Source organism: Delphinapterus leucas, chromosome 13, assembly GCF_059928025.1.
Source record: "Delphinapterus leucas isolate spDelLeu-1000000601 "Yukka" chromosome 13, BTC_Dleu_Yukka2, whole genome shotgun sequence".
Classification (NCBI taxonomy): Eukaryota; Metazoa; Chordata; class Mammalia; order Artiodactyla; family Monodontidae; genus Delphinapterus; species Delphinapterus leucas.
The window spans coordinates 9,590,605-9,615,182 of NC_143141.1; the positions used below are offsets into that span (position 1 = coordinate 9,590,605).

Sequence of the window (24,578 nt, forward strand, 5' to 3'; positions counted from 1 at the left end):
GGGCCCGCCCCCCAGAAATCTCCGCCGGGCTTGCGTAGGCTGCGCGCTCGGGGTGGGAGGGGCGCAGCACCGCGTCAGGAGCCGCTGCTGTCCGGGTCAGCGGGCCAGGCCGCCGTTGGTCACTCCTGCAGCCCGCCTGCTGGGCAGGGCCGGCCCGGCCCGGCCATGGAGTCCTACGACATCATCGCCAACCAGCCCGTGGTCATCGACAACGTGAGGCTCGGCAGCCGGGGGGAGGGCGCACGCAGCAGTGCACGCGGGAGTGCACGCGGGGACCCCCGACAGACTCGGCTGGTCCCTAGCTCACTGCCCGCCCGCCACCCCTGCCGGCGTACCCACGTGGCCCTGTAGTTGGGGCCACGGGGCCAGCCCCCCGCTGGCGCGGCGGAACCCCAGTCCGAGCCCTCCCTGAGCCGGGCGGGGAGGTCCGGAGACGAAGGGGGTCCCATCGTTCTGGCGGCCCTTGGTCAGCATCCGGAGAGGTGGGGTGACAGTCGGGCGGCCCGGCCGAGGCACCCCGGACCTTTCTCAGTTGAGAGTGGGGTTGCTGGGCAGGCTTCGACCCCAGCCCCTTTACCTCTTCTCAGGCTGTGGCCCTGGCTGCCCTCTTGCACACTGCTGGCCCCATCTTTTGGAGAAGGTTGGCCTGGGGTCCTCTACAACAGCTCTTTCCAAGTGCTGCACCCCCAGGCAGCACTACCAGAGTGGGCAGGCCCTACTGCGCCCTTTTCCTGGGACTGGCGAAAATGCAGGTTAAGCTCTGCCCACCACATAGCCGCCACCACCTGGCTGGCCACTTGGCTACTTTGACCCTCCCCCTTAGTGCTCCCCGAGCCAAGCAGAAGTTCCACAGCCGGCAGGGCAGTGGAGAGAATTCAGGACTACTCTTCCCAGGACCCATAGCAGTTTGGGAACATTGTTTGCAAACCTCAGAGGAAAGTTGCCTGGCTTCATTGTGGTTTGTCCTTCAGCACTGGGGCTCAGCATGTTTTCTGGTCCACGGGAAGAAAATGAAGGGCAGGGATCTGTGGATCTGCCCCTAGCTGGGTATCTGCCTCTGGTGTGTGGGCCTTGGAGTTTTTGATAATGACTCACTTCTCTTTCTGGGATCTGTCTCCCTGTAATCCCTGAACGGCTGTCTTTTTTGGAATACCCATGTACGTGCCCTGAGTCACAGCAGGGGATGTTTAATAAGGCTAGAGCTGGGCTTGAAGCATGCTCTCCACCAGGCTACAGGAAAGATCAGGCCAGTTCCTTACTTGGCGGGCTAATCAACAAGTTAATGAGTTTAGAGGGCAACCTGTTTGGTTCCTCTGGGCTTCCAGCCCCTCCTCTGTAACTTGGGGATGTTTATTTCTGCTCTGCAGACCCCAAGGGTTGTGATGGAGATCTATGGGAAGAGAGGTTGAGATGCTCATTCCTGCAGTGAGTGGGAGGTTTCTAGATGCCAGGTTCCCTTTAAGATATTCTAAGTCCAGCTTCCATGCTGGAGCAGTGGCAAGACCAAGCTGTCCTCCTGTAGTCTCTGGAGAAGCCACTTGAGGATAGGTGCCAGTTGTCCCAGTGAACCCAGTGATCTTCCCCAGCGGGTCCTGTATGTGGCCCGTGGTTGCTGAGGGGAGGGTGCCAGAGAGTGTTGCAAAAAGCTTATGGGTTGCTTCTAGCTGGGTTTTGGGAGTAGCTTGTGCTGCTATGGAGTCCTCCTGCCTGGAGCTGACCTTGGAGTGTACAGACGAGGATGTACTTCGTGGTTCCTCCGTCTCCACACTAGTGACACTTTGGCCTAGATAATTCTTGGTTATGTGGGGCTGTCCTGTGCCTCTTAAGATGTGTAACAGCACCCCTGGCCTCTACCTAGAAGCGAGTGGCAGCCTCCGCTCCCCAGTCTCCAGACATTGTCAAATTTGGGGGAGGGGATGCAAAATCGCTCCCGGTTTTGTACCACTGGTGTACTTGTAAATGGCCTTGCCCTCTTGGCAGGATCTCAGGCTGCCACCCCGGGCTGCCATGGTGGGGCAGCAGCCCTCTCCATGGCAGGGCACTGCCTTCATGTGGAGGTGAATGTTGGGAGCTAAACATTGTTTTTCTTTGCAGGGTTCGGGGGTGATCAAGGCTGGCTTTGCAGGAGACCAGATTCCCAAATACTGTTTCCCAAACTAGTAAGTGTTTCTCAGGCAGCATCCCTAACCCTTCGGTTTGCTTCCGCAGAGAACGTGGGTCCTGTGTCACAGCTCTCTTTGAGGCCAACTCTTGTCCCCACCTGTAGGGAAAACTCCAGATTTGTGAAGCTGTTGCTCTTAAGGGTGCTGGAAGGAGAAGACATGTGCTCTGGGCTTCCCCCTCCTCTTTGGAGGCTAATTTTGGTCCCTCCTTTAGCCAGGAAGGAGGAGAAGCCACCAGCATTCCTCTCGGGACAGGGTGTGGTAGCAGCAGCAAGAATAAGAGAGAGACATCTCCAGGAGAGAGACCTAGACTCAGAGGAAAAAGTGGGGAGTTAATACCACCCCTTCCTCCCGGGAAGTGTTTTCTTCAGGGCCCATTTATTTTCAGACTCTAGAAAATATTTTGTTCAGTCAAGGAGGGTCTTTGCCTGAATGGTGCCAGTGGTGGCAGAGGTAAGGGGGAGGTGAAACCTGGAGAAAGCCTGGAGTGCTCCTCCGGCCACTGTAGCCCATCGGGAAGTTTTCCCTCGGCCGTGTCTCGTCTCAAATCCGGGAGGTTTTAGGGTTTAGTGGCCCAAGCCGGGGTGAGGGAGTCCTAAGGCCCCTGAAATGGCTGGCTATATCAAGACAGAGCCAGCCTAAAGCATCCAGTGGGGCCTCAGCTTTCCTTTTGAACTCACGTTGAATGTAATTAAAGGTTCCTCTTGATGTGCAGGGAACTTGGGTCAGATTTTGTAATGGTAGCCCATCCACTCTGCCAAGAATTGCATCTCTGTTCTGGAAGCCCTGGCAGTGGGAAGGGGCAGGACTGACTGAGTGAGAGAGGGGTGTACGAGGGAGCCACAGCCCAGTTCCCTGGGGCCACCCCGCCTTGGTCTGCCCTCCTGAAATCAAGAGCGTGGGCTGAGTCATCGTGGCTACAGAAGCTGACCCTCTGCCAGGGCTGACATTACAGAGCTCTCAGCTGTCTCTGGGAGGGCTGGTGGGAAATGGAAGTAACACCTCGTCTTCTGACCCTGAGTCTTCTGTCCTGCCAAGGCCTACTCTGTAGTCCCATGGCCCATAGGCCTAGGTTCTGACCTTTGCCCCGTGGCCACCTCCTGATGCTTTGAGTACAGTTACCCTCTTGAACATTGGAGTTGGACTTTGGTCTTCCTGGACTGGGCTCAGCTGTGCCCCCTGCCCACCTCCCTGACCTCTCCTGTCTTCGCAGTGTCGGACGCCCCAAACACATGCGGGTGATGGCTGGAGCCCTGGAAGGGGACCTCTTCATTGGACCAAAAGCAGAGGTAATACCTGTGGAACCTGCCTTTTTCTGGGTTTTGGGTCTTCATTGTCCCAGGAGCCTTGACTGGTGATCAGAGCTGTACCGCCAGAGAGGGCCCTGGGCATCTGTTCTCTGAGGCCATCTGCTGGGTGCCCTCCTGGCTCCAGGATCCAGGCTGCAGCTCAGCGGTACTGCACCATGGTCCCTTTGCTCTGTGCGATGGGGCCATTGTTCCTGTATAGGGCAGCAGAGTTAGACCATTTCACATGCCCTGTCTTTTAGAAACTACAAAGGAAAGAACTGGTTAAAATGTGACTTAAAAGTCTGAATCACTGGGACTTGATGACCTGAGTGAGAGGGCCAGCTCTTGTGCTCCAGCTGGGGAGACACCTAGAGGCTGCACGGCCAGATGAGGCCCTTGGGAGGAGGAGTGAATGGGGGTGAGGGTGGCAGAGATAACAGGCAAGTGCAGTTTAGGCACCTGGGGTGTCTACGGTGTGGGGTGCCGAGGGCTCGGGGTGCAGATAATGGGGCTCTCAGGAGGTGGGGTCAGGAGGAGCCGCGGCTGTGGGTGAGAGGCCAAGTGGCGCTGGGCAGGAAGGGGCACGTTTGGGGGGAAGTTGAAGGGCAGGTCCGCGTGAGAGGCGCAAAGAGGTGGCTCACGGCATCCAGCTGTGCCTGGGAGGAGCGGTGGCAGCACGTGACCGCAGGAGGGGACCAAGTAGGATCGGCCTACGTGGGGGCTCCTGGCACTGAAGTGGTGGGGGATGGAGGTCAGGCTGTGCTGGCCGTGAGTGTAGAGGACGAAGGGCTGTGGAGGGAGGGAGGGGACTGCAGGGTGGGAGGGAGCACTCTGCCACCCTCTCTGGTCCTGGCCTTGGAGACTGGCTGGGCTCTGAGAGCCTGAGAAGCAGTTGGACAGATGAGCCTGTGCTGGGTTCAGGACCTGTCACAGGGCATGGGGACACCCGGCGAGCGGATGAAGGGGCAGCTCCCAGGCGGGCAGGGAGCAGTTGCTGGGTGAATGTCTGGTGCCACAGCGGGCCTCCCCCCTCCGCAGGAGCACCGGGGGCTGCTGGCCATCCGCTACCCCATGGAGCACGGCGTGGTGCGGGACTGGAACGACATGGAGCGCATCTGGCAGTACGTCTACTCCAAGGACCAGCTGCAGACCTTCTCCGAGGAGGTGGGGCAGTGGCCCCTCCCGCTGGGGGGCCCGGTTCTCCCTGCGGTGTCCTCTCCCTGCCCGCGGCGTCCCAGTCAGGCTTCCTCGTTTCCTCTGGCTTTGTCAGGGCCTGCCGCCTCTGTGTTGCGTGGGCCTGGGTCCACACAGTCCGTGGCTGCCGAGCAGAATTTTCCAGGGAGCGCTGGATCTTTGGAAGAGTAAAACTACCGGCAGATGGTGGGCTTGTGCCGTCGGGAGGGACGGCAGGCCGCAGCGTCACGTGCTCACAGGGGCGGGTGGCTCTCTGGAAGGACCATTGCAGCGCCAGCATGCTGTCTTTGCATCTGCCGGCAACTCTGGCGTCCCTTGCAGCATCCTGTTCTTCTCACGGAAGCTCCGCTCAACCCATGTAAGAACCGGGAGAAGGCGGCAGAGGTGCTCTTTGAGACCTTCAGCGTGCCAGCCCTGTTCATCTCCATGCAGGCCGTGCTTAGCCTGTGAGTGCGCCCTCAGCCCCGCGGCCCCTCCACCTCCGTCCTCCCTGGGGGCCGCCTCCTGCTCGGGGTGACCCGGCGTCTGACTTCCCTGTAGAGACAGCCCCCTCATGACCGGCCCTTTAGGGAGTCTCGCGGGTCCCTTTTTCAGACCAGATGATGCACATGTCCCGGGGTCCCTTCCAGGGGTGAGGAGGTCCCCATGCCTCAGTGGCTGAGGTGAAGGGATGCTGACCTGGTGACAGGTATGCAACAGGACGCACGACGGGAGTCGTTCTGGACTCAGGGGATGGGGTCACTCACGCCGTCCCCATCTACGAGGGCTTTGCCATGCCGCACTCCATCATGCGGGTGGACATTGCCGGCCGCGACGTCTCCCGCTACCTCCGGCTGCAGCTGCGCAAGGAGGGGGTTGACTTTCACACCTCGGCAGAGTTTGAGGTTGTCCGGACCATCAAAGAGGTGACGCAGGGCAGGAGGTGGGGAACGGGGCGGGGGGTGGTCGGACCCGGCGTAAGGTTGAGCCCTGGGTGCGGGTGTCCCGGTTGCCGCCTCCTGAGGGCTGTGTCCCCGCTCACTGCAGCGGGCCTGCTACCTGTCCATCAGCCCGCAGAAGGATGAGGCTCTGGAGACAGAGAAGGTGCAGTACACCTTGCCAGACGGCAGCACCCTCGACGTAAGTTGCCAGGCCGGCCCCGGGCGGGGGCAGGAGTGATGCCAGGACCTGGAGGAGGAGGAGGAGGAGGAGGCCTGTCTGCCTCAATCTTGTGTTCCCAAGGTGGGGCCAGCGCGTTTCCGGGCCCCCGAGCTGCTGTTCCAGCCAGACCTGATAGGGGATGAGAGCGAGGGGCTCCACGAGGTGCTGGCCTTCGCCATCCACAAGTCTGACATGGACCTTCGCCGGACGCTGTTCGCCAACATCGTGCTCTCCGGTGGCTCCACACTTTTCAAAGGTACCACAATTGGGAGGTGGTAGTATGACTTGGAGGCCAAGGGCAGCTGGACCCTCAGACTGCATCCCACTTCCTAGAAGCCTGGGAGATGGCCCATTTCCTGTTGGATTTTTGGGTGCTCAGTTTTTGGTTTTGTTTTTTTTAAGAGAAAGATTTAAAATTAAATTTTGTTTACTTTGTAAATAGGTGATAAGTTTAACGAGGTCTAAAATGTATTAGATGAAGTCTGCCTTCTCCCATTGTCCTGGTCACCCAGTTCCCTCCCCACAGGAATTGTTAGTTTCTCAGGTAACACCTGTGCATGAATAAGCACTCCCTTTTTACACAGACCTTAGTGTACTGAAGCTCCACGCCATGTATTTTTGACTTTGCACCACATCCAGAAGATCTTTCCTAGAGTGTAAGTTCTCTTATCTGGCCTTATGGGATGGATGTGCCATTTAATTGTTAACCTGCGGATGGCCTTGGGGATGGTGAAATTCTTTCTGATCACAAAGATGCTCCAATGGTTGACCTCATACACTGTTACTTCACGTGATGAGAATATACCTAGAAGAAAAATCCTAGGACTAGAATTGCTGAGTAAGAGGGTGCGTATGTGCATTTGTTACCTGGTAGATATCACCAGAGTTTCCCTCCTGAGAGGCTGTGCCACTTTCACCCCCATCAGTTATGGACGAGAGTCCCCCGGCGCCATCCCGACACTGTGTGTGTTTGCCCATCTGCTGGGTAGAAGTGGCAGGCGTGTCCTCCTGACTCGTCGTTCGCCTTTGCCTTTGCTTCTGGCGGTTTTGGCTCCAGAGCAGCGCGTGAGGGAGAGTGTAGGGGTCGGGCAGAGCTGAGTGACTTGGGGTTCTATCTCATGCTGCCTTCCTGAGGAAGGAAGCTGGGCCCACCTGTAGGCATCCTGCTGGATCTTTTATGCCTTTGGGGTGGCTTGCCCTTACCCTTAATCCTGGCAAGAATGGCAAAAACAAGCGTGGCAGCACCTGGGGCTGGGGCACCAGAGCTTGGATGCGGGGGAGCTAGTGGTAAAGGGTCGGATGTGGACCCCCAGTTCAGCCAGCCTTGTGTTCACAGGCTTTGGCGACCGATTACTAAGTGAAGTAAAGAAGCTTGCCCCCAAAGACGTCAAAATCAAGGTGAGGTTATGGGGAGTCCCCATGGGGCATGGGGGTGCTGGGCAACCTGGACCCAGGGAGGAAAGAGCAAGAACCACCCTCAGATGCCCTCTGCCTTCCAAGCCCAGCCCAGCCCTGCTGCTCCCCCTGCTGCCAGCTGAGGCACTTGCTGCCTGGCCTTGGGCACTGGGAGAAAGGCCCCCCCTCCCTGAGGCTGGGACTGGGGCTTCTGTGCGGGGGTGGGGCAGTCACGTTGCCGCTTGCTCCCTCTAGATCTCAGCCCCTCAGGAACGGCTGTACTCCACGTGGATCGGGTGAGGCGGGGCTCACGGGGAGGGCTCTGGGAGGAGACCATTGTGCCCTGGACACTTCTCCCCGGGTTGGCCCAGGCCAGGTGGAGGTGGGTGGGTTTCCCTCCCAGGTAAGGGAAGTGGAGCTCTGGGCGCCCAGGGAGGGCGGTTGGCTCAGCCCTCAGGTCCACAAGACTGCTCTCCCTCCCTCCTCACAGTGGCTCCATCCTGGCCTCGCTGGACACTTTTAAGAAGATGTGGGTATCCAAAAAGGAATATGAAGAGGATGGCTCCCGGGCTATTCATCGTAAAACCTTCTAGTGCCCAAGGAGGAAGGTGTAGCGTTGGGAAGATGGGAGGAAAGGGGAGCCAGAGTCCTTAACCCTTTCTGGTCCGGTTCACATACTAGGCCTCGGGGCCCCCTGCATGCCCTGAACCCTCGGCAAGTGGTGCAACAGTGCTTCCCTGCAGCCCTCCCCACACACACACGCACACACAGTAACATTAGCTGCATGGATGGGAGGCTTGAGCTGGAAGATGGGAATTGAGGGGCCCAGCTTTGGGCGGTTCTGGGTGTCCCCCTTGGCAGAACCAATTAGGCCCATGACTCTCTGCTGCCCCGAGCTCCAAGGCCAGACACCCAAATACCCCCATTTTCTCCGGCAGGGCCAGGTGCCTGGATGCCTGTATACTAGCCTTGCGGAGTGGGGTGGAGGAGGGGGTGCCACTGCTTCTCATGCCACCTCCTCTTCCTGACCCAGCAGAGCAGCCCGGAGGGCCACACCTAGGCATCCCTGACCCTTTCACACTCTGTTCTCCCATCTTTCTGGATGGGTGCCTTGGTGTAGACTGAGTTCTTGTCAGTCTTCTTCCGTCCCCCATAAGGAGTCTGGACTGGGGTCCGACCCTTTGGAGCCAGAGCAGAGGATGCACTGGGTTTGGGCGGCCGCAGCGTGTTGCGTTCTCCCCTTCAAAGCACTTCAGTGACTTGCTGCTTCCTGTCCTTTACACCAGTACCTGGGATAGGAAGGGTGAATGGTCTTCATTTGTTGAAGGGAAGCCACTTAATCACAAGTCAGACCTAGTGGGGGTGAGGAGGGCACACTTCCTCCTCCCACCTCTCCCACAGAAGAGGTCTTCATTTACCTTGTGGCCAGGACTCCCAACTCCCTCGCCCACAAATGTACAATAATTTAACACAGTTGCCTGAAAAAAATTTTTTTGTAAATCATTATAGTAATAATTATGGACAAGGCCCAGTGTATGGCTCTGTTTTCTTGTGGTTCTTTGCACTGTTGTTTGCTCATCCATCCCTGAGGACCAAAGCAGCACGGCACTGGCTGTAGCTCAGAAGCCTGAGATTTCAGTGGTTGGCGGGGCAACGTGGCACGGGAGGCCCCAGGAGGCTGGGCTCTCAACCTGGTGGCTGAATTCCCCAGCCTCTTTACACGCTTGCTGCAGTCTGCCAGGAGAACAGGCTGCCTTTCTCCCCTTTATTCTTGGATGGGGCCTTGTGGCAGGCGGGGCTGGGGCTGGGTGCATCCACCTCACCTGTTCTGTTTGAGCACCTCTGCTGCCTGGCTCAGATGTAGCTGAGGCCAATAGACCAAGCCCGAACTGATACAGGATCCAAGTTCAGCCAAGTCAGGAAGGGGGATGATGGGAGAGATGTAGAAGGCTGTGTCGATGAGCTGGGCTCTGAGAGAGTAAGCTGAGCAGCAAGGAGAGGAAGGGCAGTGGACGGAGAGGGAGCAGTGAGAAGTGAGTTGAGAGTGTCTACCCTCTCCTTCCTCATCAAGTACTTACATCAAGAACAGCTACAGTATGTCCAGGAGGTGCCTTGTGTTTGGAGCCAGCGGTAAACAAGACATACCTTTGCCCCTAAAAACACAGATCAGGGGAGAAAGATAAACAGGGCATTTCAGTACAGAGCTGGGGGGCCAAGGGGAGGGGCATCTAAGCCAGCAGGTGGGGCAGGCGGACTTGCACAGGTGTAGGAGGGGTTAGCCAGGTAAAGAGGGGGTGTTCCTGGGAGAGGTAAGAGTTCAAGGAGACGCCTGGGACCGGTGGGGCTAGAAAAAAAGGACATGGGCCCAAGCGGGGCTAAGGCGCAGGGCAGCGTGAGTGGTCTCTGGCTATAATGTGAGGTAAACCAGAGGGGTAAGTTGGGGCCAGCATGTAGGGGGCCTCGGGAGGGTTTTTAGCTGTGTCCTGAGTGATGGGCAGTCAGTCAGGGGCGCGTGGTTATCGTAGCTGTGTGTTGAAGGCAATGGACTTGGTGGGGCCGAGGGAGGGCCCGGAACTCAAGAGATCAGGCAGGAGGAGAGACGTCACTGAGTCAGGCCTGTCTTCAGAGAACATTTTGTGAGGCTTTGTGGTCACAGCGTGCCTGTCCCCAAGGGGGAAACAGAACTTACAGAGAAACCTTTGTTTGGGATTCTGTTTATGGTACCACTTTCTCCCAAGCACACAGGCTTAGAGCCTTGTCACTTTGCCTTCTCCCTCCTCTTACCTTCCCCACATTCTGTCAGTTGCCAGGTTCTGTTGGTTCTGTAGCGCCTTTCCCACCTGGTTTCTTTTCCACAGTAGCCACCGCCACCACCCTAGCTCATGACCACAGCTCCATCCTCCCCACCCAATCCATTTGCCCTTGGATCCAAAGCCCAGATAGCCTTGGTTCTGCCACTTCCTAATCCAAAATGTCAGGCGGTTCTCCACTGCTCGGTGAAATAAAACTGAACTGATGCGAAACTGCTGGTGAAATTGCCCTCATGAGCTATGCATTGTTGCGTTTAATTGTGGCCCTTTGGAGTCTTGTTCCTTCCCTGTGTTAGGCTTAGGCATTGTCATGCCCTGATTTGCCTGCCAGCCTCTACTCATGGTCTTCTGTCTGCTGGGAATGACTTTCCCTAATGTCTGTCAAAATCCCATCCTTTAAGGCCGAGCAACACTCTCCCTACTCCCTCTCCTGCAGGGATGGTGTGGTTACAGAGCTCTAGCCCTGCTGGGTTTCACACTGTTGGAAAAAAAGCTACAGATGAGAAGGTGATAAGGCTAGAATGAACCCTGTGGTGCTGGATGGGGATTGGAGGTAGTATGAACTCATGGCTTTTATCATACATACAGAAAGATACTGAAGTAAATGGGTTAGAATATATGTGTGTATATTTCTTAGCCCTGTCTGCTCAGAGGGCCTAGAGACAATGACACGCCAGTGGCAATAAGCACATATAGTATCCAGATCTTGGTTTCTAAATACCATTCTTCAATAAAAGGAACCAGAGGTCCTTGGAGAAATCGCAGACCTGGGGCAGAGAAAGTATAAAATGAGCCTAGCCTACAATATCCTGTGGTACTGTAAAGGAAGAAAGTGCTCAAAAAAGAAGATGGCCTCTCTAAAGGACTTGGGAAACAACTTGCAGGAGCACCCAGTGGTCAAATTTGTATTATACTGGATTATATTTGTACTATACTGGATTATATTTGTATTATGCTGGATTATATTTGTATTATACTGGATTATATTTGTATTATACTGGATTATAAGTCATAGAATAAAATAGTCATGAGTCCAGTCTGAGATCAATCATGGGGGAGAAGGGACAGTTCTTACTTCTAGAATTCCAATTAATGAATGCAGAAGGAATAACAAAATCACTGTTAGGCAAACATCACAGTTATCATTGCTGCAGGCAAAAATGGATGCAAAAACTAGTAAGCGAAAAATAAGGACATTTGCGCTGTCTCAAAGTATCTCCCCATGAGGTACTTACTGATTAAAAAAGGAAAAATAGTAACCTTACAGTGGAGAAACCTAGTAGATATCACCTTAACCAAATGATCAAAGTTTACATCCCCGGTAATCACCATCTTGACGTGGTGCATTAAGAGATGGCAATGTGACCTGTGTGTTCTTGGATAACCTCCACCTAACCAGGAGCAAACAGCAGGCGAACCCAAACTGAGGGCATTCTATAAATCAGTGGACCAGCGATCTTGTTCAAAAGTGACAGATTATAAAGACAAAGACTGAGGAACTGTCACGGGTTTGAGGAGACCAAGGAGGTATGACAGTGAAATGCAACATGAGATTCTGATCAGAAAAGGACCTTACTGAAAAAGCCGGCAAAATCAGTTAATAGTACTGTATCAATGTGAATTTCCTGGCTTCAGTCACTGTACTATGTGTTAATGTCATAGGTTAATGTTAGCAGAAACTGGTGAAAGGTAAGCAGGAACTCTGTACTAATTTTGCAACTTTTCTATAGGTCTAAAATTATTGCAAAATAAAAACTTAGAGGGGAAAAGCTCAGGCTTGAGCTAAATGGTCTGGATTCACAATCCTGCCACCACAACTAACTAGCTGTGTAATCTGGAGCTGTTCCTAGGTTCCCGCATCTCTAATATGGGGGTGATAATAATAGCACCTACCTCACGGGTTTAACAGCCTGCAACATTTTGTGCCAGAGAATAAAAGAAGTGCTACAAGAATGATAGGGACATGTCAAAAGGCCACAGGAGCCTGCTTGAAGAAGCTTCCACTGGTCAAATTTGGAACAAATTAAACATCAAAAAATAATGACAGTTATGAATTATAATTCATTGAATACAATGTGAAAGCATAAGTCTATACTGATATAAATTAATAAATTGAAAGTTCGATGAGGTACAGGGTATTGACATCTCAAAGTATTGCCCTGTAAGATACTTATTAATAATTAAGGGGTGGTGGGGACTTCCCTGGTGGCGCAGTGGTTAAGAATCCGCCTGCCAATGCAGGGGACATGGGCTCGAGCCCTGGTCCAGGAAGACCCCACATGCCGCAAAGCAACTAAGCCCATGTGCCATAGCTACTGAGCCCTCACGCCTAGAGCCCGTGCTCCCAACAAGAGAAGCCACCGCAACGAGAAGCCCACACACCACAACAAAGAGTAGCCCCCACTCACCGCAACTAGAGAAAGCCTGTGCGCAGCACCGAAGACCCAACACAGACAAAAATAAATTAATTAATTAAAATTAAAAAAAAAAATTAAGGGGTAGGAATTCCCTGGTGGTCCAGTAGTTAGGACTCTGCGCTTTCACTGCTGAGGGCAAGGGTTCAAGCCCTGGTCAGGGAATTAAGATCCCGCAAGTCGCATGGCATGGCTAAAAAACTAAAATTAAATTTAAAATAATAATAATAATATTTAAGGGGCAACTATACAGTGAAGAAACCTGGCAGACATTACTTTAATCAAGTGACCAAAGTGAACACCTCATCAGCAAATGGACAAATCGACGTCACGTGCCCACTGAGAAGTGTCCAGCATCACCTGTTACTCCTGCCCAAGATGCATAACCTGAATCCAATCATGAGGAAACATCAGACAAACCTAAGTTCTTGGTGTAATTTTCAAAGGTGTCAATGTCACAGGAATCAAGGAAAGACTGAAGAACTGTTCCAGAATGGAGAAGGCTAAAGGGACATAACAACTAAAGGTAACAGGAACTGGATTCTTTGCTATAAAGGACGTTATTGGAACATTTAGCAAAACTTGAACAGGGTCTGAGGATTAAATGGTAGAAATGTACAAGTTGTAATTTCCTGACTTTGATAGTCATATTGCAGGTATAGGAGAGAATGTCTTTGTAGGAAATGCACACTAACCTGTGATGGGGCATCAGACAGCAACTTACTCAAGTGGTTCCAGAAAAAAAGATCTTTGTACTTTCAGGTTGTTTAATAAATACCATTAGAGAGATACCTGTATTCTTGCCTAGTGAGGAGAGACAGGATCCAATTTCTAAGCTGCTAAATGGCTAGATGGAGCCCATTTCTACCCACAGGCAAGGGTCTGGTGCTCCTAGTGAAGGGTGTTACATTTCCTCTTTGCCCCTAGGGCTCCCAGTTACCAACAGGCAAGAAAAAGAGCTCTTCATGCTTTTGTGCTTTTGTGGTTAGCCTGAGGTAGAGGTTCTCTGCCTTGGCGGCATGTTGAAAGCACCTGGGGAACTTTATAAAGTAATAATGCCTGGGTCTCACCCCCAGAGACTCTGCTTCAGTGGTCCGGGTGTGAGCCGGGTATGGGGGAACAAAAATATACCCAGGTGATTCTAATGTGCAGCGAAATTTGAGACCCACTAACCCAGGAGACAGGACTTGAATTTACTGATCTATTGATGCCATTAAAGCATTACAGTTCTATAGAAGTCTGTCATGGGTCTCACTGCACTGAAATCAATGTGGCAGCAGGGCTGTGTTTCTTTGTGGAGACTGGGGGAGAATCATTTCCTTGCTTTTCCCAGCTTCTAGAGGTTAACTGCATTCCTTAGCCTGTGATCCCCTTTTTCCATCTTTAAACCAGTAACAATGCATCCCTCTGACCATTCTTCCACAGTCACATCCCCCTGACTCTCATTCTTCTGCGGCCCTTGTGATTATTGGGCCCACCTGGATAATCCAGGTTACTCTCCCTATTTTAAGGTCAGCTGATTAGCAACCTTAATTCTGTCTGCAATCTTAATAACCTTTTACTGTTCGACCTAACATATTCACAGGTTCTGGGATTAGGACATGGACATCTTTGGGGGACCATTATTCTGCCACCACAGTCTGGAAATATATGGAGATTTTTCTTTCTTAGGGGAAAACTGGTTAAAATTTTTAAAAGAGAAAAGCAAGGGGGTATCTAAGGCAATCTACAGATTCAATGAAATCCCTATCAAAATACCAGTGGCGTTTTTCACAGAACTAGAAGAAATAATTCCAGAGTTTGTATGGAACTACAAAAGACCCTGATAGCCAAAGCAATCTTGAGAAAGAAGAAGGAAGATGGAGGTGTCATGCTCCCTGATTTTAATCTATACTTCAAAGCTACAGCAATCAATACAGTATGGCACTGGCACAAAAAGACACATAGGTCAATGAAACAGATTTGTATCAAAAAAACAAACAGTCTGCCTACTGAATGGGAGAAGATATTTACAAATAATATATCCAATAAGGGTTAATATCCAAAATGGATGAAGAACTCATACAACTCAACATCAAAAAAACAAACAACTTAATTACAAAATGGGCAGAGGACCTGAATATTTTCCTAAACACGTATAGATGGCCAACAGACTCATGAAAAGATGCTCAACATCACTAATCATCAGGGAAGTGCAAATCAAAACCATAATGAGATAACATCTCACACCTATCAGAATGGCTATCAGCAAAAAGGCAACAAATAACTAATTTGGCAAGGATGTGGAGAAAAGGAAACCCTTGTGCACTATTGGTGAGAATGTATATTGGTGCAGCCACTATGGAAAACAGTATGGAATTTTCTCAAAAAATTAAAAATAGAACTGCCATATGATCCAGCAATTTCACTTCTGGGTATTTACCCAAAGAAAAAAACTAATTCAAAAAGATATGTGCATACCAAGGTTCATTTCAGCATTATTTATAATAGCTAAGATACAGAAGCAATGTTGAGTGTCCAGCAATAGATGAATATATACATATATGCAATGGAATATTACTCCACCATAAAAAAGAATGAAATATTGCCGTTTGTGACAACATCGGTCGACCTAGAGGGTATTATGCTCAGTGAAATAAGTCAAACAGAGAAAGACAAAAACTGTAAGATCTCACTTACATGTGGAATCTAAAAAACAAAATGAAAATAGACTCACAGATACAGAGAACAGGGGAGGGGGGTAGGAGCAAAATAGGTGAAGGGAATTAAGAGGTACAAACCTCCAGTTGCAAAATAAATAAGCCATGGGGATGTAATATATGGCGTAAAGAATACAGTCAATAATAGTTTAATAACTTTGTATGGGGACAGATGGTTACTAGACTTATGGTGATCATTTCATAATGTAGTACAACTGAAACATAATATTGTAATATATTTCCATTTTAAAAGTTAAAAAATAATAAAGATGCAAGGTGGGCTTGGAGATGAGGGAGGAAGCAGATGGAATAAGTAATGATGTGAAGAGTCAAAAAGTCCACTCTAAGCAGAGTTTTGACTGGAAAGGGAGACGGTGAAAAAGGAAAGAGGATGCAGGAGGTGGGCCAGACAAGAGGGCTTGAGGGTAGCACTAAACCAGTCTTCCTGACTGGGAAACTCTTGTTTATAACAGCATTTAAGGTGGGAGTGGTAGGTGGCTATTTAGGTGTCCCCTTCCCAGAGAATGGCCCTGAATGGCAGATAAATGCTTGGACATTTCCTGGAAATGAGATGACAGCCAGGAAAGGAAGCAGTAGCTTTGTACCTTTAAGAGGAGTAAGGCAAGATGAAGGGAAGAGGCTTCCCTGGTGGCACAGTGGTTGAAAATCCACCTGCCAATGCAGGGGACATGGGTTCGAGCCCTGGTCCAGGAAGATCCCACATGCCGCGGAGCAACTAAGCCCGTGCGCCACTACTGAGCCTGCACTCTAGAGACCGCGAGCCACAACTACTGAGCCTGCGCGCCTAGAGCCCGTGTTCTACAAGAGAAGTCACCATAGTGAGAAGCCCACGCACCGCAACAAAGAGTAGCCCCCGCTCACCACAACTAGAGAAAGCCCATGCACAGTAACGAAGACCCAGTGCAGCCAAAAGTAAATAAATAAATTTAAATTAAAAAAAAAAGATGAAAGAAGGGGCTTTTCTCTCCCATTATCAATTCAACTTACAGATCTAGTTTGGATCAATTTTGTGGCAATAGTAACCAAAGCCACCTCTATGGCAAATCCCAAAACAAGATATGTTCTATTTCCATTTTACAGATAAAACAGCTTTTGAGAAATTAATTGTCCAAGGTGTCACAGGTATAAAGGGACTGAATCGGGCTTTTGTTTCTCTCAACTTTTTTTTTTTTTGGTTTATTATTATGATAAAGTTCAAACATACACAAAAGTAGAAAAACGACAACCCCTCTTTTTTTTTTTTTTTTGCAGTACACGGGCCTCTCACTGCTGTGGCCTCTCCCATTGCGGAGCACAGGCTCAGGACGCGCAGGCTCAGCGGCCATGGCTCACGGGCCCAGCCGCTCCGTGGCACGTGGGATCTTTCCGGCCCGGGGCATGAACCTGTGTCCCCTGAATCGGCAGGCGGACTCCCAACCACTGCGCCACCAGGGAAGCCCACAACAATCCCTCTTGTACCTGGCTACAATGGACCAGTCATATCCCAAACTACTCTCTTCCTTCTTCTGTTTTAAAGTTAATCTCAGACATACTTCACCCCTAAGTAGCTCAGTATATATTACTAAAGCATAAAAAAAAACAAACGAATTCCTTTAACATGTCTAAAATTTAATAAGTCCCTAAATACCAAATATCCGTATTTGATTTTTTTCTTTACAGTTGATTTTCTCACGTCAAGATCCAAACAAGGTCCACGCACTGCTCTTGGTTGGTATCTTCCTCATGTTTCACTTGATAAGTACTCATACCTGTTTTTTTTCTGCTTGCAATTTATTTGAAGAAACTGGCTGCTGGTTTCTGGAATTGTCCCATATTCTACATTTTGCTGATGGCATCCCCATGAACTATGCTTTGAACCTGGGTCCCTTAAGACTTCAAAGCCAAAACTCTCCCCACAAGGCCACTCTGTCTTTACAATAATGTGAGGACCTACTATCTGCCAGGCTCTTTTTATATATATTATTCCTAACACCTCACAAGGTATTTATTTATTTATTTATATTAAGATGTAACCCACCCTCAGAGAGCAGGCCCCCAGTGACAAAGCTAGATGATGGAGCCAGTATTACAAGTCCAGTCGGCCTGACTCCACAGCCCATTTTCCCCATGCCAGGTGGTAGCTACCACTGCATTAGGGAACTGGCAATCTCGGTGTTCAAAAGCAAGTGGATGGCAAGCTAGTATTAACAGATAGCTATTCCCAACATAATCATCCATTCCTTCCCAAAAAACACAGGAAAGAAATAAGACCAGCCAACTACGGGAGGAGAAGCCAATGTAATGGCTAGTCTTTACTGGAAAGAAGAAACTTTACATCACATTTTGAGCGAGTTAGTGCAGGGGCTCAGTGGGCCAGCTGGTGGGGCACCAGCTTGTAATGGGTTCCACAGCTAGGGCATCGCTGGGCCTCGCCCTTATGCAGCCAGAACCAGATGACAGCACTGTTGTCTTCTTCACCTGAAAGAAAAAAGGTGGCTGAAGGCCATCCAGCCTAGAAGAAGGGACTTTTTCAACGTTAACCTCTCTTCCTCAGACACCTCTGAGACACAGAGTTATGGCTGACACCTTAAGAGATCAGTTCAAGCTCTCTCCCCATTTTTCAGATGAAGAAACTGAGGCCAAGTTTACCTGTGAGTAAGCTGATCTCTTATCAGAGTCACCACAGGTTCTCACAGTTCCCTGCCTATGTAGAAACCCAAAGCTGGGTCCATCGTGGTATGTACCCCTAGTGCCTAACATGGCGTGTGGCAAAGAGAAAGTACAATAAATATTTTGTAGATGAATACTCCTTCACACTGCCTCTCCAATGAGCCAGTATTATTGATGTTCCAGGCCTCTTTACCATTAAGGATGACCTACTCGGGCAGAGAGGCCTGAGGGCCAAGACCCTTAGAACAACTTATTTACACACACATCTTCTTTATATACCTACACTCACACACAACAACAGAGGTGAAGCAGCTGACAGACATCCTGTATATTAAACAAATATTAAACAAATGGACAAGAAAACAGTGGTGAGGTACTTACAGATGCAGCCCACTATCCGCTTATTGGTGACGGAGGGGACTAAATTAGGGTCTTCCTTGGTACCTGAGGCTGCCTTTGGGGCGAGCATATTATACGGGTCCTGAAAAACAAATGAAGGATCCGTTATGCCAAATGACCCCTACCCTCTAGGGGCTAGCAGTACTGTTCCCACAAGCCAGGTTTCCTGGATGGAAGGCTCCCAGAGAGGAGGCCGCTCTGACTCCATCCAAGGCCATGAGCTCCCAAGAAGACACAAGGTTCTCCTCACCAGTCCCTTGCGTGCAGCCAGCATGACCTCCCTCTCCAGCCCGGTGGCCTGCTCATCGTCGGTAGGAACACCACCTAAAGGAAAACACGTGAATTATGATGTCGCCCGAAATGATCATTAAGGAAAATGCACATATGGACACCTCTGCATACTTTTAGTGGGTCCACAGGCTCCTAGAGGTTACCCATACCCACTGACCCCTAAGGACCAGAGTCACGATACCCAAAAGTGGTACACGGGGTGATCCTTTCTTCCTTCGACCACGGAAGCCCATTTTTCGGCACATTTTTTCTAAAACCAGGTCAACCAGAGTCCTAGGGGAGTGCATCGGCCTTGAGGCGGGCGCGGGCCTGAAGGGCGGCTTAGCCCCCCCCCCCCCACGTCCCGGATGCAACCCCTGCCCACCAAGGTCACCCGGCGTCTCCATTTAGGATTTTTTCGCAGAGGGGTCAGTATGGTGGTCAGTAGCAGCGGCGGCCGAGAACAACGGGGAGACGCCCGCGGAGTCTGAGGTTCTCGGGTCCGTTGGGGCGGTCACTGGTGCCCGGAGGAGCTGAACGGCCTCAACCCCCCCGCTCCTTGCTGCCTTAACACCACCCCGGGAGGGCAACGGCACTGGTCCCCGGCGCTCCCTGCAGGCCAAGTACCTCCAGACGCCATAGAGCGCACCACGGAGACTCCACTGGGACCGCGGGCCCTCAGGGCCTGCGCGGCCAGCACTCCAGCTCCGCGGAGTAACCTTGAAGCCATCACGCCAGCTACAAACACCAGCACTTCCGGGAGCAGGCTACGGAGGCAGAAGGGACTTCCGGGGGAGGGCTTCTTTCCCCTCCGTGTCCACCTTCCGCTTCCTTCCGGCCTGGAGCCCGCCCCACTAACCTGACTCGGCCGGGGGGCGGGGCCGCGGGAAAGGCTGCGCATGCGTAGCTCTGCTTCATTGCGTCCGCCGTGCAGCCGGGAAGGCGTAGAGGCGGTCAGGGTCTCAATTGTAGGCTTCTGGCGACACTGACGTTTAGTAACGCTGGGATTGGGTGCAACTCGTTTTGCGTCTGTGGGCCTCAGGGCCCTCGTCCCTGGAACGGGTCAACCACACGAGTTCCTGTGCTTCTTGCATGATACTGGTGCTCAGGCAGCTGATGCAAGACGTGAAGCCAGTGCCTGTCAGGATACCTGCCGCACACCAAACTGTCCAGATTTACGAGTGGACTCCCAGAGGCCACTGTGTCAGTTGTGATGCATGCTAATTGTGATGCTGGTCCTCCTGGCAGCGTGTGAGCCACTGCAAACTTGTGGCCCAGCCTACAAGAACTTGGGAAGGACCTGCCCGCAGTCCTAGCATCAGTTTCCTGTTACAGTGGTTTTGAGGTGATGAGGTCCAGGCCTGAGGCGAGGCTGGGGAGGGGGAGGACGGTAGGGCCAGATTGTGGGCCCCTCCCAGGACCAAAGACCTTGGTGATGTGGGGTAAAGGGGTGGCTACTGGGAGGCTGTTAACTCAGAAGAGGTTAAGGGAGGGGAAGCAGGAAGCGGAGTTGATAATGGAAAATGGAGTCCCAGAACGTACTGGGACGGGAGTTTTGCGTTTAAAACTGAAAACATCTTCCGTAGCTCCCCCATTGCCCACAAGCTAAGATGTGCAAGTTTCTTAGGGTGGGCTTTGTAAACACTGCCTGCCATGGGCTCCTAGGCCCTAGTTCCCATTGTCAGTATAGCCCTGTCACAGTCTGGCTGCATGCAGTATCGGTTTTCCTACCGGATAGAAAACCCCTTCAGAGCAGGAATTATGCACTATTCACCTTTGAATTCTCACTGCCTTGCAGAGGCCCGGCATATAATAGGATCAAGTAAATTTTAGTAAATTTATGTTTTGGAGAGAATATACAGAATCAGTTTTGTAGGGCTTCTCCTGGCCCAATGAGGTCAATTTGAGGTAAATTGGGGAGGGTTGAAGTCCCAGGTGTTCCCACCTGTCCCTTGGGGGTTATATTTTCAAAAGGACCTGGTGGAGCATTTCTTCACATGAGCACAGCTGGTCTTCGTGGGTGACCCTCCATCAAGAAAAAAAAAAAATCATCCCTAAGGCCAAAGATGTCTTGATCCTCTTTAAGGGTGTGTTTTGCTTTTAATGGCTTCTGCTGTTAATCCCTTCTTCCTTACCTCCACTGTACCCCTTCCAAATTAAATTGGGAAAAAATTCCCTTAAATCCTAGGAATGTTCCCCAAGAATCTATAGTTGATTTGTACCTATGGTTAGATGTTTAATGCTGGAGGGAGAAAAAAGCATTGGTCTGGAAAATAGGTGTTCTGGGATGGAACCCCACCAGCCAACTCAGCAAGTCACTTTTTGTTTTGGCCACCATTTCCTCATCAGTAAAATTATGATTAGACTAGATTAGTATTTCCCAAAGTATATCCCATGGACTCCTGGTCTCCGGATATGCTCTCAGTAAAAAGGACTTGGTCAAGATAGGCAAGTTCTGCATTTGATAACCCCTCTTTTAGAGATGAAGACACTAGCATGTTAAAGACTGATGAGGACTGCAACAGAGCATGCTGTTTAGTTTTCCCATCATAATTGAGCACTGTTTGCCAAGAAACACCTGCTAACCCAACCCTCAGCGGACCAGGGAGAAATTCTGTTCTGACGTGTTATGGTTCCCTCCTGCCTGACCATAAGATGGTTTATTCCAGGCTATAAAATGGAAATAGAGTTGAGGCTTGTTTCTCCCTCTTACAGTAGGCTTGCCTAATCATAGGATGTTTTTTGCAGGTCTTTGTTTAGCTCACAAAAGCCCTAGGTTTATTCTTTCTAAGCTGTGAGCTCCAAAGTCGGGGCCAGGCTCCAGGGCATCCCCACAGGTCCCACCCCTGGCTTCCTCGAGCTCTCACCACCCTCCGCTTACACCCCTGCCCTCAAATGTCTCCTTGAGAAACAGATTGGCTTGCGGAACGGCCTCCCATTCCTTCCTACTCCATTGTCTTTGCCAAAATAATAAAATTTTATTGAGTGTTATTTTTTACTTTTATAGGAAAATTCCTATAGTGGTCAAAATAAACGCTCATTGTAATAAGTCAAACAACATATATGTTTAAGGAAAAAGTTGATTGTTGACAGTTTCATGTTTATCCTTTTTCTTCCTTTTTCTCTGCTCGGGTTTCTCAAGTTTAGTGCTATTGACATTTGGGGCTGGAAAATTACTTTCAGGGTGTTGGGGCGGGGAGGTGCTTTCCCGTGTGCATTGCAGGATGTTCAGCGTCTGTGCCATTAGCACTCCCCAGTGGTGACAACCAAAAATGTCTTCAGTCATTACCATATGTCCCCTGGAGGGCAAAATTGCCCCGATTGAGAATCACTACTCCATTCTCCTACAGTCATATTCAACAAATACACATATTGCGATGTTTCTTAAAAATATACAGAAATGTAAATGAATAGAAAAATATATCACTATTATACAAATTATGAGTAAATTTCTTTTTTCACTTAAAAATATTTTGTGGGCATCACAAATCGATACATAGAGATCTGACTCATTTTATGTAGTTGCTGCATAATATTCCCTACTGTGAAAGTACTACCTATGAATTTACCCAACCATTTTCCTCTTGATGAATATTCAGATGGTTTCTAGTTTTTTGCCTGTCAATGCTGGGATGCACATCTGCAGTACATATAGCCTTATATTCTGGAGTCTTCATTTATGAGGAATATGGTCAAAGGATGTGTACATCAAATATAACAATAAATTCTACAAAAAAAAAAATTTTATTGCAATATATAATATAAAACATAGTGCAAAAATTTCTATACAGGGTAAGAACAAATCTATGAGCCTTCCAACCAGGTCAAGAGAGCTTTTTTTTTTCGTGGCCACACCGTGTGGTATGTGGTGCGCCCCCTGCAATGGAAGGGTGGAGTCTTAACCACTGGACAGCCAGGTAAGTCCCCAAGAGTCAAGAGAGTTTTGATAGTGTCTGTAAAGCTTTTTTTGTTTTTAAAGAAAGCTCTGCAGAAAATACGGCAAAATATTAATAATTTAAAAATCTACAACGTCATTAAAAAGAAAAATTCTGCCAGACTGTTTTCCCAAAAGTTTGAAGCAGTTCATGCTCCCACCAGCAGGGCACGTGAGTGCTGGTTCCCACCTCCACATGTGAGGGTTACCCACATTTTGCCAAGTCTGCCCACTGATGGTGGAAAATAAGATGCTGTTGGAGGGCCTTCCCTGGTGGCACAGTGGTTAAGAATCTGCCTGCCAACGCAGGTGACATGGGTTCGAGGCCTGGTCCAGGAAGATCCCAGATGCCGCGGAGCAACTGAGCCTGTGCGCCACAACTACTAAGCCTGCGCTCTAGAGCCCGCGAGCGACGACTACTGAGCCCAGCCCATGTACCACAACTACTGAAGCCCACGCGTCTAGAGCCCGTGCTCCACAACAAGAGAAGCCACCACCAGGAAGAGTAGCCCCCGCTCGCCGCAACTAGAGAAAGCGCGCGCGCAGCAACGAAAACCCAACGCAGCCAAAAATAAAATAAATTAATTTTTAAAAAAAGATGCTGTTGGAGTTCGTATTTAAGTTCCCTGAACTCTAAGGCAGCTGACCTTCATTTCATAAGTTTATTGATTATTTGCATTTCCTCGGCTGTGAACTGCTGGGCTCAGTTTCATTTTCTTTCAAACTGGCATACCACCTACCTCTGGAGCTGTTTTGAGGACTAAACGAGTTAACACAAAGTGCTCAGAACCATGCCTAACACATTGTAAGCGCTTAGTTAATGCTGGCTTAAAAATTGTCTATTCAAAACTACCATATGACCCAGCAGTTCCACTCCTGGGTATATATCAGAAAAAAACAAAAACACTAACTTGAAAAGATACATGCACTGCAATGTTCATAGCAGCATTATTTATAATTGCCAAAATCTGGAAGCAGCCTAAGTGTCCATCAACAGATGAATGGATAGAGAAGATGTGATATATATATATATATAGATACATAGATACACACACACATAACATACGACGGAATATGACTCAGCCATAAAAAAGAATGAAATTTTGCCACTTGCAGCAACATGGATGGACTTGGAGGGCATTATGCTAAGTGAAACAAGTCAGACAGACTGTATGATATCACTTACATGTGTAATCTAAAAACTACAGCTAACTAGTGAATATAACAAAAAAGAAGCAGACTCACAGATATAGAGAGCAAGCTAGTGCTTACCAGTGGCGGGGGGAAGGAGGGAGGGGCAAGATAGGGGGAGGGGATTAAGAGGTACAAACTATTATGTTTTTATATAATAACATGTAAGGATATATTGTACAACATGGGGACTATAGCCAATATTTTATAATAACTATAAATGGCGTATAACCTTTAAAAATTGTGAATCACTATACTGTACACCTGTAACTTATAAAATATTGTACAGCAACTATACTTCAATAAAAAAAATTAAATCATTAATGAGTATTTTTTTTAAAACTGTCTATTCAGTACATTCATAGTTGTGTGTATTTACCTAAAGGAACTCTGGAAGGATACACAGGAAACCAGTACAAGTAGTTACCTCTGTGTCCATGTTGGGTGGGGGAGGGAACTGGGCCCTTGAGGACGGGGTGGAGTGAGACTGTTCCCTGCAGGTCTCTTATACCCTTTGGGGGTCTTGTTTTAACTGTGTGAATGTATTATCTATTCAGAAATGAAATAAACATTTTTAAAATTGGCTATTCATATTATTTTGGGAGATTGTTTAATTGATTTGCAGAGACTCAATGTTAGGGAAGTTATATCAATTCCTTTCCATGGGCCAAGGCTGGTCACTATTCAGGAGTGAGTCAAATGTGGCTTCTGCCTTGAATCTATCACGAGAAATTGGAAGGGGGGAAGTTGTTCTTCACTTGGGCCAAGTTCACACAAGCTTGAAGGAATGGGGTCAAGAAAAGGACTTAATCTGCATTTCTGTTGCCAGAAAGAGCAGCTCTGACTGGATCACAGAGGCCCCACCTCTTACAAAAGCAGATGCAGGACCAGTTTTTAATTATAACAAGGGGTGAGGGAGACAGTTGCCGCGTGAGGCCTGGCCCCATCCTGCAGCATTCAGGGACAGCTCGGAGCCCCGGCGCCTCCTAGCGGGGGCTGAGGATCATGTGG

The 24,578-nt window shown here is 49.8% G+C and overlaps 3 protein-coding genes across 3 annotated transcripts in view; 1 reads left to right on the forward strand and 2 right to left on the reverse strand.

Annotated features, from left to right (window-relative positions):
• Nucleotides 1-167, reverse strand: part of C13H2orf92 (chromosome 13 C2orf92 homolog) — a 31,388-nt gene extending 31,221 nt beyond the window's left edge. The window contains exon 1 of the mRNA XM_089894197.1: nt 124-167. Within this exon, the coding sequence (XP_089750323.1) occupies nt 124-167 (44 nt within the window). The remainder of the gene's footprint in view (nt 1-123) is intronic.
• Nucleotides 42-11,026, forward strand: ACTR1B (actin related protein 1B). Its single transcript, XM_022599197.3, has 11 exons — nt 42-213; nt 2,095-2,159; nt 3,376-3,451; nt 4,490-4,615; nt 4,967-5,091; nt 5,334-5,550; nt 5,672-5,764; nt 5,867-6,041; nt 7,122-7,183; nt 7,436-7,476; nt 7,671-11,026. The coding sequence occupies exons 1-11, from the start codon at nt 166-168 to the stop codon at nt 7,771-7,773; spliced, it is 1,131 nt and encodes a 376-aa protein (XP_022454905.1). The 5' UTR covers nt 42-165; the 3' UTR covers nt 7,774-11,026.
• Nucleotides 11,027-17,382: 6,356 nt separating this feature from the next.
• On the reverse strand, nt 17,383-19,221 carry COX5B (cytochrome c oxidase subunit 5B). The gene is made up of 4 exons (XM_022599253.2): nt 19,070-19,221; nt 18,423-18,496; nt 18,155-18,254; nt 17,383-17,581 (listed from the first exon to the last, which is right to left on the reverse strand). The coding sequence occupies exons 1-4, from the start codon at nt 19,170-19,172 to the stop codon at nt 17,469-17,471; spliced, it is 390 nt and encodes a 129-aa protein (XP_022454961.1). The 5' UTR covers nt 19,173-19,221; the 3' UTR covers nt 17,383-17,468.
• Nucleotides 19,222-24,578: the final 5,357 nt, after the last annotated feature.